This window comes from Hemiscyllium ocellatum, chromosome 22 (assembly GCF_020745735.1).
Source record: "Hemiscyllium ocellatum isolate sHemOce1 chromosome 22, sHemOce1.pat.X.cur, whole genome shotgun sequence".
Taxonomy (NCBI): Eukaryota; Metazoa; Chordata; class Chondrichthyes; order Orectolobiformes; family Hemiscylliidae; genus Hemiscyllium; species Hemiscyllium ocellatum.
The window spans coordinates 50,192,658-50,206,767 of NC_083422.1; the positions used below are offsets into that span (position 1 = coordinate 50,192,658).

General features: G+C 40.4%; 1 protein-coding gene across 2 annotated transcripts in view; it reads right to left on the reverse strand.

Annotated features, from left to right (window-relative positions):
- hps1 (HPS1 biogenesis of lysosomal organelles complex 3 subunit 1) overlaps positions 1–14,110 on the reverse strand; it is a 43,199-nt gene that overhangs the window by 14,351 nt on the left and 14,738 nt on the right. Inside the window, exons 5-12 of one of the 2 annotated variants that reach the window (XM_060842207.1) lie at positions 11,471–11,631; positions 10,163–10,265; positions 9,422–9,491; positions 7,855–7,910; positions 6,469–6,630; positions 5,146–5,325; positions 4,512–4,579; positions 2,846–2,977 (exon numbers count right to left, since the gene is read on the reverse strand). In XM_060842207.1, the coding sequence (XP_060698190.1) occupies positions 2,846–2,977; positions 4,512–4,579; positions 5,146–5,325; positions 6,469–6,630; positions 7,855–7,910; positions 9,422–9,491; positions 10,163–10,265; positions 11,471–11,631 (932 nt within the window). Of the gene's footprint in view, positions 1–2,845; positions 2,978–4,511; positions 4,580–5,145; positions 5,329–6,468; positions 6,631–7,854; positions 7,911–9,421; positions 9,492–10,162; positions 10,266–11,470; positions 11,632–14,110 lie in introns of both variants that reach the window. The other variant, XM_060842206.1, reaches the window with a different exon arrangement.

A 14,110-nucleotide genomic window follows, 5' to 3' on the forward strand; every position in this document is an offset into this window, starting at 1 on the left:
TTTGGGTTTCCTTGGGTTAGTGATGCCATTTTCTGTGGTGATGTCATTTCCTGCATTTCTTTCTCAGAGGGTGGTAAATGGGGTCCAAATTGACATCCCATGCTTCGAGGAATTCTTGTGCGTCTCTCTGTTTAGCTTGTCCCAGTCGAAGTGGTGTCCTTCCTCATATGTATGTAAGGATACTAGTGAGAGTGGGCCATGTCTTTTTGTGGCTAGTTAATGTTCATATATCCAAGTGGCTAGTTTTCAGCCTATTTGTCCAATGTAGTGTTTGTTACAGTCCTTGTATAGTATTTTGTAAATGACATTAGTTTTGTTTGTTGTCTGTATAGAGTCTTTCAAGTTCATTAGCTGCTGTTTTAGTGTGTTATGGATTTGTGTGCTACCTTGATGCCAAGGGGTCTGAGTAATCTGGCAGTCATTTCCAAGATGTCTTTGATGTAGGGGAGAGTGGATGGGTTTCTGGATGCATTATGTCTGCCTGTTTGTGTTTGTTGCTGAGAAATGGGTGGATTGTGTTCATTGGGTACCTGTTCTTTTTAAATACATGGTATAGGTGATTTTTCTCTGCATTTCGTAGTTCCTCAGTGTGTGCTGGCTTGTTGAAATAATGTTCTGATGCAGCTTTGTTTGTGGGTGTTGGGGTGATTGATCCTGTAATTCAGTATTTGGTCTATATGTGTTGTTTTCCTGTAGACGCTGGTTTGAAGTTCCCTACTGGCCGTTCGCTCTACTGTGACATTTAGGAACAACAGTTTGTTGTTGTTTTCCTCTTCTTTACTGAATTTTATGCCAATAAGGATATTACTGATGGTCTTGAAGGTTTCCTCTAATTTATTTCCCTTATTGATGACAAAGGTGTCACCCACGTAGTGGACTCAAAGTGTGGGTTGGATGATTGGCAGTGCTGTTTGTTTGGATATCCCAGGGCTGTTCTGTCAGTGTGTCTGTAAGGTTTTGTTATTGAAAGTGAAGTGGGTGGTAAGGCATATATCCACTAGCTTGACGATGTTGTCCTTGCTGATGAAGTTGGTGGTGTTTGGTGTATGTGTATTGGTTCTTCTAATAGTGTAGTCAGTGTTTCTTTGGCCAGGTTGATGGATGTGAACAGGGCTGTTACGTCAAAAGATGCTATTATTCATTCCTCTCCTATTTCAGTGTCTTTGATCGTGTTCAGGAATTCTTGGGTGGAGTGAATGGGGTGACTTGAGTCTTCTACTAAGTGTTTTAGTCTTTGGTGTAATTCCTTGGCTAATCTGTACATTTGTGAAACTATGGGTCGGGGGGTGGGGGCTCCTGGTTTGTGAATTTTAGGTAATCCGTAGAAGCGTGGTGTGTTGGATCCATCTGGTTTCATTTTTTGGAAGTCTGTCTTGTTTAATTCTCCAGATTTCTGAAGGTTTTTGAGCAGGGCTGTGATTCGGTTCTCTAGTTGTAGGGGTCAGGTCTATCGCCACCTGTTGGTAAATGTCAGTATCTGCAAGCAGTACATTCACTTAATGTAGTATGTTCAGCTTAAAATGATTGTCAAGCGACTTTTGTCTTCAAGTATCCTTATATAGAGATGAGGAAGGACACCACTGGGACAATTCATTCATCCTAGGACAAGCCAAACAGAGACAAGCCAAACACGAGAATTCCTAGATGCATGGCTTTCCAACCAGAACTCTATTAACAAACACATTGACCTGGACCCCATTTACCATCCTCTGAGATAAAGGACAGGAAATGACACCATCACAGGAAATGGCATCACCAACCTTAGGAAACCTAAACATACAAAGAACAAGTGAGTCATAACACCAGTGCTTCATCAGAGGCTCACTGATTATGTTAGCTACTATGGTGACAAAATGTCTGAAAATAAACTATTCAGCTCATCGAGCAAACTCACATCCAACAGAATACCCATTAGTTATGTTATATAGGTCTCCTAAAATCTAACCCAATTCAAATGCCCATTTTGCATAATTCCAGCATTTTGTGGAGTATTTCTTTCATCACCGAAAATTTTCAGTTAACAAATGCAAGTCATATGACAATATTTAATTGTGTTGAGATAGGAAAGTGCAGGGAAATTAGAATCAGGGCAGTCTTGCTAGAGCACCACAATAATGTATTATCACAAGGCTTTAAGGAGACAGCTATGTGATCAGGCAGCATTTAAAAGTAAGAACAAATAAAAACTGCGCAGCATTGATCTTAGGTTAATCTTTCATTACTAATCAAGTTCTCCCATTACTTCTCATCATGAACCCAGAATGGCAATTCTTAAAACAAGATTATCTATGAATGCAAGATACAGAGAATATAATAAAAACTATAATGAAGTGATTTTATCAAGGAATCTGGTTGACCGTTCCAACAGTTCAAGCCTCTGTCTCGTTTTCTAAAATCATCTCAAGTCCTCAACTGGGTGCTACTATAGGAAAGAGATCAATCTGTCTCCAGCATGCACTCAAGTCAATCTATCGAGGGAGAGGTGATGACCTTGTGATATTATCATTGGACTGTTAATCCAGAGACCCAAGTGATGTTCTGGAGACCCATGTTTGAATCCTATTGTTGGTGGAATTTGAATTCAATAAAAATCTGGAATTACGGAGTTTAATGGTGACCACGAATCCATTGTAGATTGTTGGGAAAACCCATCTGGTTCACTAATGTCCTTTAGAGAAGGACATCCGTACCTGGTCTAGCCCACATGTGACTACAGACCCACAGCAATGTGGGTGACTGTTAATACTCCTCTGGGCAATTAGGGATAGGCAATAAATGCCAGCCCGGCATCCCATGAATGAATTTTAAAAACTACAACCTTCCACCTACTCACAGGAATACGTACTGAACAATTTTTAGTATCTTGGTTTGTAGGTTCAGAGATAAATGCTGTGAGTCGCCTGCAGGTTTCAATAGGAAGTACTGCTGATATACTAAGCACAGTTGGCTCTTCACATTCCGACATGCTTGTAAGAGTCTGCAAAACAATGAATATTCATCAAGATAGTACAAAAAAACATTTTGGATATACCAAAATATCATTTGTTATTTCTCAGATACTGACGCAATTCATATTCATATGTGGCGATACCTGGATAACTTTCAGGCTTGGGCTATTCAGTGGTAAACAAGATTCACACCAATCAAGTGCAATGACATCTCCAACAAGAAAGAATATTGCCACCTCCAGTTAATGTTCAACGGCAATTACAATTGCTGAGTCCCCTGTTATCAACATCCTACGGTTACACATTGATCAAAAACTGTACTGCCATATAAATACTATGACTACAAAAGCAGGTCAGAGGCTGTGAGTTCTCCAGAGAGTAATTCACCTCTTGTTTCCCAAAGCATGTCCACCACCTACAAGGCGCAAGTCAATAGTGTGTTGAAATTCACCCCACTGACCTGTAGAGTGCAGCTACAATAACACTCAAAAAAGCCAACACCATTCATGTTTGATTGATCACCCACTTTCAATACAGGCACTCTCCACCACTGAAGCAAGGTAGTAACAGTGAGTACTGTCTACAAGGTACACTGCAGCAACTCACCAAGGCAATTGTAACAGCACCTTCCAAACCCAGGACTGCACCCCATCAGAAGCACGCTGTTAGCAGATACATGGAAACACCACCATCAGCAAACTCCCCTCTAAGCCACATAATGTCTGACAGAGAAATATATCACTATCTGGACCAACATCAAAGGGTTACTATTATTAGTCTCAGTAATTAGAGAAATGCCAAAGTTGACAATCTTTACCACTAGGAGAAAGTGAGGACTGCAGATGCTAGAGACCAGAGTCGAGAATGTGATTAGATTAGATTAGATTAGATTAGATTACTTACAGCGTGGAAACAGGCCCTTCGGCCCAACAAGTCCACACCGACCCGCCGAAGCGCAGCCCACCCATACCCCTACATTTACCCCTTGACCTAACACTATGGGCAATTTAGCATGGCCAATTCACCTGACCTGCACATCTTTGGACTGTGGGAGGAAACCGGAGCACCCGGAGGAAACCCACGGAGACACGGGAGAATGTGCAAACTCCACACAGTCAGTTGCCTGAGTCGGGAATTGAACCCGGGTCTCTGGCGCTGTGAGGCAGCAGTGCTAACCACTGTGCCAACGTGCCGCCCACGAGTGTGGTGCTGGCAAAGCACAGCAGGTCAGGCAGCATCTGAGGAGCAGGAGAATCAATGTTTCGGGCATAAGCCCTTCATCAGGTAGCCTGACCTGCTGTGCTTTTCCAGCACCACACTCTAATCTTTACCACTAGTCAGTGAGCTTGATTAGAAAGTGCACAATAGGTGGAGGCAGGATTTGGCTCAGTTCTTTGGAAGGCCATATGACTGACTAGCACTCAATGTGACAGGACTATATAAACACCTTGTGTCGAGTTTATTTCTGCATTCAAATCATCACCCAAAGTGTTTGAGTACTGTTGGAATGGATGATATTTAAAAGGACACAGCTAAAGATAGTTCCCTTGCATTCATACTCACTCTTGAGAACTTCCAGCATCAGGTTTGGAAAATGCTTTGTTCTTGAAGTCCACCCAAGCAGACTGCAGCTAAAGTGAACATTGAAAAGCATAGAGTATCTTTAACAATGTATTGGCGCAGATAGTACAAAGATTACAATTTGAATAGATTGAAGAGATCAATAGCAATTCTGACAGTAATGTCAGTGAACACTAGAGTATTAACAGATTATTGTGGAGGATTAGCAGAATATGACACAGGTTTCTGAAGAAGCTCAAACTGTACAAATTCTTACCTCACGTTTGTCATTCTTTTCTCCTACATTGACAAGTCAGAGAAGTTTAGTTTGGGGTTACCCAGCCACAAACGCTCGCTCTGTTAAGATTGTTTTTCTGCTTGTTCTTGCTTAAACACTAGAAATTGTTGGAAGCATTTTGGTCTGGAAGAAACGTTAATTGACTTGAAACACCAACTTTCTTCCTTTCTCCACAGATGCCAAGAGACCAGCTGAGTTTTAACCAGCATTTTCTGTGTCAATTTCAGAATTCCAGCAACCATAGTTTTTGTTTGGACACATTCTTGAACTTGACATTGACCTGCACTATGGCCCTACACCAAGATTTTGCAATAACTGATCATTACTCCATAACTTTACCTGACGTTTCTGGACTCCGACAGCCTTTACAAACTTCTCCATCCTCTGTCGAAGGTCAGGCATGTTAGGGTAAATCCGTGAAGAATGGCCCAGTTCCTGTCCATCATTTAGCTTGGCCTCTAGAACACTGAATGCATCCAAAAGCTGATATAGAGACACCGCAACATGACTGGATGACATCTGCTGGTAAAGAAACAAAACATACATAGATATACTCAGGATAAAATAATCTGGCTATCAGACAGAGGAGTTGTTGGAAGTATGCAGGCATAGTTTGCACAAGTCAAACAGAAACATTCTTTGTAGATGCACTTTCAGTCCCTGTCATTCTGTTACGCTGTATGCTGCTCTGACAAATTCAACCCATGGATCCATAAACTAAGGGCAAAGCCATCATTGGAAACATTTGACTTTGTAATGAAGACTAAGAACTCCACATAACAGTGCAAAACATATTGAAATTAATTAACTAAGTGGACTATTCACCTCAAAGTGGAACTGTCATGATTACAGACTCTTAGAGCCTGCTGCTCTCAACTGGGAGAAAAGAATAAATGATTTACACAGCAATTACTTTCATTTTCGCATATCAATTGTTCTCTCTGTAAAAGATTTATCCAATCTCCATTCACGTGTTTAGAGGGAGCCTCAATAATCAATGCAAAAGATAAAATCCTTCCTCATAAGGTAGGAAAGCTTATTTTCAGCTACAGCCCTGTCGAACCAATAAAAACCAATATTTTGCTTCCAGATTCTGACTGGTTTTTTTTTCCTTATTTACAGGTTTTTCCATAAAAACGAGTGATTCCCACGTGATATTGCATTAATTAGATCATAGGGATCAATGTAAAGCTTTGTAGTTCCTGGAGTCGGATCCTCATCTAGTGGTATAAATTTGCAGTTACAATATTGAGCACAGACTGGACTCCATTCTATGAAAAGGACTTGGGAGAAAATAAAGAGAGTAGGTGCAGATTTATTTAGGCACTGCCTACTATGAAGAGACACAAAGAGTACTTTGAGAAATGAGGGCTGTCTAGGTTAGGCTTGAGAAAGTTATGGAGCAGTTTCATCATTGTTTATAATTATGTAAAGGGGGAAAAAGTAGATAACTGCTGTTCCCAATGGTTAGAGGGTCCACAATGATGCACAACAATCAAAACAGGAAAAAATGTGTTTAAATAGCACGAGGAGACTGGAAGCCACCATCAGAATGAGTGATTGAAACAACGAATTTTAAAACTGGAGTGATGGTTTCACTGTGGCGATGCACAAACAAGAATACATGCTGTAAACTAGATATAATATAAATGTTATTCTCACCTTTGTAAGCAGAACCAGAGAGATCCCGGGCCAGAGGGACAAGCAGTACATGTTGTGAGGCATCATGGGGCAGTAATTATCCTTTAGACTCGCATCAAGGAAAACTCTTTTGGGGGCAGAACTCCCTGAAAGAAGTGATGGCTGCTGGGTCTCTTCTGCAACCTGAATTCAGGAAACCGGGCATTATCCTGTGAAGATCACATTCTCCCAAACAGAAAAGCCAGCATTCAGAGAGAAAAAGAAGCTTCAACACCTTACTTTGGTTAGTAGCTTCAGATAGTAATGACCCTAGACACTAACTTGTATAACATGCTTTCTATCAGGAATCACTCCACAACAATTAGCAGCAGGAACCTTGGCTGTCTTTGGTTTCCTAGCTTTAGGATGCAAAGACTAATTACAATAGCTCTATTTCTAACATAGTTAGATCAGTAGTTAAACCAATAACCTTGCTGGAAAAGCTCAGCAGATCTGGCAGTTTCGAGTGACATGACCCTCCCATGATCTCATGTTCTGGAAACAATTTTATTCAGATTCAAACAATGTGATGCCCTAGTGTAATCCTTCTCCTGGTGCCTTACTTCACAGCTCTACTATCAACATTTACCCAACTTTACACCTTGTTCTTAATTTGCCTTTACAGTTTTTGTTCGTAGCCAGTCCTACAGGGTTTAAGCTGGCTTTTCATAAATTCAATCCACCAAGAAGAGGAGATAAAAGCCGAAAGAGCTGAGGATGCTGTAAATCAGAAGCAAAAACTGAAGTTGCTGAAAAGCTCAGCAGGTCAGGCAGCATCTGTGGAGAGAAATCAGAGTTAATCAGAACTGAGGAAGGGTCACTCGACACAAAATGTTAACTCTGATTTCTCTCCTCAAATGCTGCCAAACCTGCTGAACTTTTCCAGCAATTTGTCTCTGATGTACAACATCCGCAGTTCTTTCAGTTTTTAAACCAATAACCTTATTTGCCTTGGTTTCAGCTACACCAGGACAATTTTGAAATGGATGGGCTTATTGAAAGGTAAAGGAAAACCTAATGGCACCCCCCAGGTTGTGTTCTAGCTTTTGATCTTACTAAAAGCTAAAAAAAAGCTGCTCTCACAGAGATCTCTTACAGCAATATTAGCATTCTAAGATTTTTAGCAAATTATTACTTTGAAGCTCTTTTTAATTCATCCATCTCAAACCTGAAACATTTTTGTTGTGTTCCTATATCATTTAAAACTTCTGCTTTAATACCTGTAAATGACCACTATCTGTAGATTCAAGGGGTTACCCACTGACAGGAACAGAGATACTCAATTCACACACTGCCCTACGACATTACCAGAGAAACACCATGTCAGGTTCAAACCTAGATGGGCTACAGTCATTTCCTATTGCCTACCTGGATAACGGAGTTGGTGAGTTGGGATGTACACAAACTGCTCTCCACTGTGTCTTCTGAAGCGGGTGGGGGGGTTGGGGTGGGAATAAAAAAAAATACCAATCTGAACAGACATATAATTACAATCAGAACAAAACAGCTCAAGAGGAGGAAAGTAATTTAAATAGTTTTAAAAGGAGACAAAGTAAAAATCCGTGGTATACAGACTTTATATAGACATTCTTCCACAGAAAGCAGCGTTTTCACTGCATGCAGCATTTGTTACATAGACACGAGGGGGCAACTTTACTTTGTTTTTACAGAGACTGGTTCAAACGTGGAATGAACTGCCAGAGGAAGTGGTGGATGCAGATAGTTACAACATTTAAAAAAGACGTTTGAATAAGTACGTGAACAGGAAAGGTTTGGAGGGATATGGGCCAAATGCAAACAGGTGGGATAGTCTGGTTTGGGATCATGGTCAGCATGGATTAGTTGGACCAAAGGGTCTGTTTCCATGCTGTATGACTCTCTGACTCTAATTGTGAGACCCAGGCAGCAAGGTGCACTAGAAGTTTAATAATTTACATCAAATAATTTATCCTAGATAAAAAATGCCAAGCTTGCGACAAACATATCATACAGATTGCCATCCCTGGTCACCAGGATAATTATCACCTACAGAGGCATTACTGGGCATGGTGAACACTGCGACAGTGCAGGCTCACAGACATATTTTAGCACCACTTTTCTTTCCTGTTCAGCTCCTCATTGGCATACAGCCAATGTTAATAATCACTCATCAAAAATATCACCAGTCAAGCTGTGATTAGAGAGACTAAACACACTGCAGCTAGGAACTCATCTCCTGACTGTCCAAAGCCTATCCACCATCTCCAAGGTGCAGTCAAGGATGTAATGAAATACCCCCCACCAGCCTGGATGAATGCAGCTCCAATAACATTCCTAAATCAGCCAGGACAAAGCAGCCCACTTGATTATCTCCACACCCACAAGCACCCAATCTCTCCATCACCAAGGCTCAGTCATAGCAACGTGTATCACTTACAAGATGCACTGCAGAAATTAAGCAAAACTCATGAGACACCACCTTCCAAATCTATGAGCACTATCATCCAAAAGGACAAGGGCAGTAAATACATGGGAACACCATATCCACAAATTTCCATCCAAGCTATGTCATCCTGACTTGGAAATATATCACTGCTCCTTCATTGTCACTGGGTCAAAGTCGTGGAATTCTCTCCCTTTCAGGTCTGTGATTCTACTTACAGCAAATGAGCTGCAGCAGTTCAAGAAAACAGCTTACCATTATCTTCTCAAGGACAATTCAAAATAGATTACAAATGCTGGTCCACATCCCATTAAGGAATAAAAAATGTTATCTCTAGGATCATGTTATGTTTCAGTTTTGATACACTTAAAGTAATATTCTGCAAATAACTGATTTTTATAAAAGGTGAAATGGGTGTTGGGATTCCCTTTCAATAATTAAGGTACAGCAAAACACAGCAAGTAGAGACAGGGTCCTGATGCAGCTTTGTCCTTTTGGTTGATCTGTACATACCTTCTCCATGCGCACCAAGTGACAATTCAGGAGCATTAACCTCTTCAGTTACTGGTGCATTCTCCAGATCCTATGAGCAAGCAATGTATCAGACTAGCAGATTAAATTATCATCATTTAGAGTGAGACATTTTTAAAATATTTTTTCTGGATTATTGAGTTTCATTACGGTCGGAAATTTTACTTCTGAGGGAGAGGACCCTTTTTATTCTGGGCACCTGGTGTCGGTCTTGAACATGGCCAGGCACTCCCCAACCTCACAAAAGTATGTCCCAGCAATCCCCCCTCCTCCACTGCACCATTGCTCACACCAGTCAAAGTTGTGGTCTTTTGCAGTGAGATCACCAGTTAAATACCAAGACGCCAGTGACTTTGTGGCCCCATCTCCCACCAAAACAGGACCTTGACATCGAAAGCACTGTATAGCCATCACAGCATCTGCCAGAGGAATTTCCATTGATCAAAGCCCAAAGGATTTGAAAGCCTTATCTGAAAGGTCAATGAATTGCACAGAACTCACCATTACACTTCTTCTCATATAATTAAACATTTGGGAAGTAAGTTCAAATGTGGAATTTCAATAGCTCCTGAATCATCCTGATTTAGGAATTTACTGTGATTTGACAGTGCGGGTTCACGAGACAGACTGCAAGATTGGTTGGCATGTACTTATTGAATTTTCCATTTTTACCCCACTACCAAATTCATGAAGAGACTTAGCGATCACAGACTGAAACCCTACCTCGACGGTTAGTGCCTCTAAGTCGCTGTCACTTGGGTACAGATCTTGGGCAATCAGAATAAGTAAGAGTAAGTCTGAAGTTCTCAGGGAGCTGGCATTACGACTGTGGAGTGGATGGATAGATAAGACAGTCAGTTAAGTATTTCTAGGAAATAAATAAGTTTGGTGATAAGATATTAAGTATTCATTTTGAATTTGAATCACTAATCTTACATTACTGCCAGTTGTTAAGTACAAAACTCAGTGAGCATTCATGACTATCAAACATGTAGATATAAGAATAATACTTGGCTAAAGTGAACCAATGTTCACATATTCAACAACACTTACTGGAGTCTGCATACATCATACTCAGATGGGAATGTAATTGGAATATTGGACTGTGGAACAGCATCACAGTGACCTGGTTGAAATGTACCCAATTACGTTTGTGGTCAGAAACAGACCATGTGGGTGAGTTACCAGACAAGGTGGAATCACACCCCTAGAGTCAAAAGAGGATTCTGGGGGCAACAAAAATACCAAAGGATGAGCAGATGTTGGCATATCTCAGAAGGCGGATCTAAAGGTAATCTCAAAAGTTAACACTTTTTAAGCTCTTGCTTCCCCATTCAGTTATCATTTCATTTAATTTGTGTTATCGAACTAACTCATATGCTTACTCACATGAAGTTTGAAAGAGTACAGAGAAAACAGAAGCTTTAACTGACAAAACTTTAAAAATACGAACTATTGGTTACAATCTCAAAGAAAATGTGTGGTATACCATGTGGATATTTATAGATCCTCACAAGACACTGATACCTTTCACGCTTTTCTTTCCTTTACCTATGCCAAGATATTTTTCAAGGCATTGGATATTTTCTTAGGTCGTGTTAAACAGATGATCACCACACTATCTTAAGTGACTGTTTTTCATGTTTTTGTTATTCATATAGCTGAGTTATTGACATATAAGAGCACATGAAGTGTCTTATGATTGCTCATGTATTTGGACCTCAGCAGGGTCCAATCCTTTCTCACATCTGACAGCTTTATACTTTAAACAGGAGTAACTGAGCAGCAATGAACCAGAGAAAATATTGCCAATTACCTCCTTCCTAATCCAGGCGTGACAAGCCCGAAGTGATTTCCCTACCGAGACCATGGATGCAATCAGTCAACTACAAACAAGGTAGAGACAAATGAAGGTTTCTCCAGCTTTGTGCAGTTCAACTAATCACGAAAACAAGCCTCTCAGTCATTGGGGAAACAAACATTTTGATTTTAAAACAAGACAGAATGCAATTTTGTCACAAAACATATCACCTTGAAAAGAACGCCAGGAGTTTGGTGTGTACTAGGATAAAACTGTGCACCACCTCCTCGTTCACCCGCTCCATACTACTGTTTATCTGCTGGACTACCTGGCGATCCAAGAACTCAATGCACTGTTCACACAACTGAGGGTGGATCAGTCGCTCCACAGCCTAATGAAAGAAAATACTGAGTCAATATTGATACAGAGTTTCTCTTATTGCCCCACTTCTTCTCCTGAAAATCCCTCATTGTTAAACACTATCACTCACTCTCGGTGGTTAACTTTCCACATTTTAACCAGAACTTCATCTTTCTGGTGTTTTTCTGGACAGTTAGCCTCCAGTGCACAGAGGGGTGACAGCAGGGAGAAGAATGGTAGAAGGACATAGCCAGATCAAATAGTGATCTCATACACATGCAGAAATAACAAACATTCCTAGCATCATTAAACAGTGCCTGGAATGAGACAATGAGTAATATCTCACATCCCTGAGAAAGTGCTGCACTGTTAGATAGGTAGTCCTTCAACTGAGATATTAAATCTATCTCCCAGTTGTTTGTAAAACATCCAATGCCATTACTTTGAAGAAGAAATAGCAGGAAAAAGAAGTCACTGGTGGGAGTAATCCATAGGTCCCACAACAGCAGTTCTACAGAAGATAAAATATAAACCAGGAAATATTGGGGACTTGTAATAAAGGTATGTCAACAAGCATGGGTGATTTTAATATGCATATACACTAGACGGATCACATTGGCAAGGGTAGCCCTGAGGGAGAGTTCAAGGAGTGTATGAGAGACTGTTACTGAGAGCAATGTTTTAGGGAGCAGGCTATTTTGGATTTAGATGGGATTAACAAATGATAGGTTAAGTGCAGGTTAGGGTGGATTGACCATGCTCAGTTGCTTGTAATGTCCAGTGATGTACAGGCTAGGTGGATTAGCCATGAGAAATGCAGGGTACAGAGATAGGGTAGGAGGGGTGGGTCGGGGTGGGATGCTCTTCGGAGGGGCAGTGTGGACTCGATGGATCGAATGGCTTGCTTCCACACTGTAGGGAGTCTATGATTCTAAATGATTTCATTGTAAAGGATTCTATAATTCTATATTGCTCGAGAGAAGCATGATGGAATTTCAAATTCAGCTTGAGGACGAGAAGCTTTAGTCCCACAATGGTGTTTTTTTTTAGGAAATCTAGTCAGCATGGATGAGTTGGGTAGAAGGACCTGCTTTCTACAGGGTAGAAAGGCAGTCCCCGGGTTATGAACAGGTTCCATTCTTGACTACAGTCGTAAGTTAATTCGTACACAAGTCAGAACACAGTACTGTATAATATAGCCATTCACAAGTATAAGCAAGCATTCACATGTTGGATACTTAAAATTAACATTACTGTGAGATCTTGCTCGTAAGCACGAGCATTTGTAAAGCGGGGCCACCTCGAATACAGGCATTAGAACAGAATTTGCCCTGATGGTTAGGGAGAAAGACTAAACAGCAGGACGGTTGGTGAACCGTAACAGATATTTAAGGAGATACTCAATTCCTCCCCCAGGAAGAAAAAAAATTGTAAAAGGGGGAGAAAGCACTTACAGCTAAGCACAGAAGTTAAAGGTTACATAAAGGCAAAAACTAAGGCATTTTATATTACAAAGATCAAGCTGGAAGACTGGGATACTTTTAAAGACTAACAAAGGATTATTAAAAAGTATTTAAAAAGCAAAGTTTAATTATGAAAGAAAATTTGTGCAAAATATAAATATGAATAGCAAAAACTTCTTTAATATATAAAAAGAGAATAGCTAAAGTGAATGTTGGTCCCTTAGAGGATGAGACTGGGCACGTAATATTAGAGAACACAAAAATGGCAGAGATATGAAAGCAATATCTGCCTCCGTTTTCACAGCACAGAACACTCAAACCTCCCTCAACACTAACAGATCATGTAGACGTTATAAAAAAGGAAGAATTTAAAACATTTATCATCACCACGGAAAAAGTACTTATCAAACTACAGGTAGTTCTTCAATAATGCAATGGTTGCACTCTTGTGCAACCCCGTGATTTAGAAAAATCGTGCTTTAGAAATAGTGCTTAAAGTGTTAGCAATGTTATCGCGTTACAACCAACATGTTTTAAAAGTTCACGCTTTAGAAACAGTGTCCCAATTTGTCAATCGTGTTACAGCAAATTTGCATTAACAAAAGCCGCGTTACAGCAGAGTGACCTGTGTAAGGATTAAAGACAGACAAGTCCCATGGGCCTGATGGTCTACATCCTAGGGCTTTAAAGGAGGTGGCATCAGGTATAGTTGATGCAATAGGAACAATATTCCAAAATTCCCTGGATTCAAGAAAGGTTTAAAGGCATTGAAAAAGTGCAAACATTCAAAAAGAAAGAGAGGCAGGCAGTATAAATTTCATACCAGTCAGTTTTATGTCTATTGTTGGAAAACTGTTGGAATAAATTCTGGAACGGAGCAGTTGGAAAGTCAAAATGTGATTCCATGACAGTCGGCATAGTTTTATGAAGGATAAATCGTGTTTGACTAATTTACTAGATCTCTTCAAAGGTGTATCAAGCAAAGTGGATACTGGGGGTCCCATAAAGGTAGTATGTTTGGATTTTCAGAAGATATTTGATAAGGCA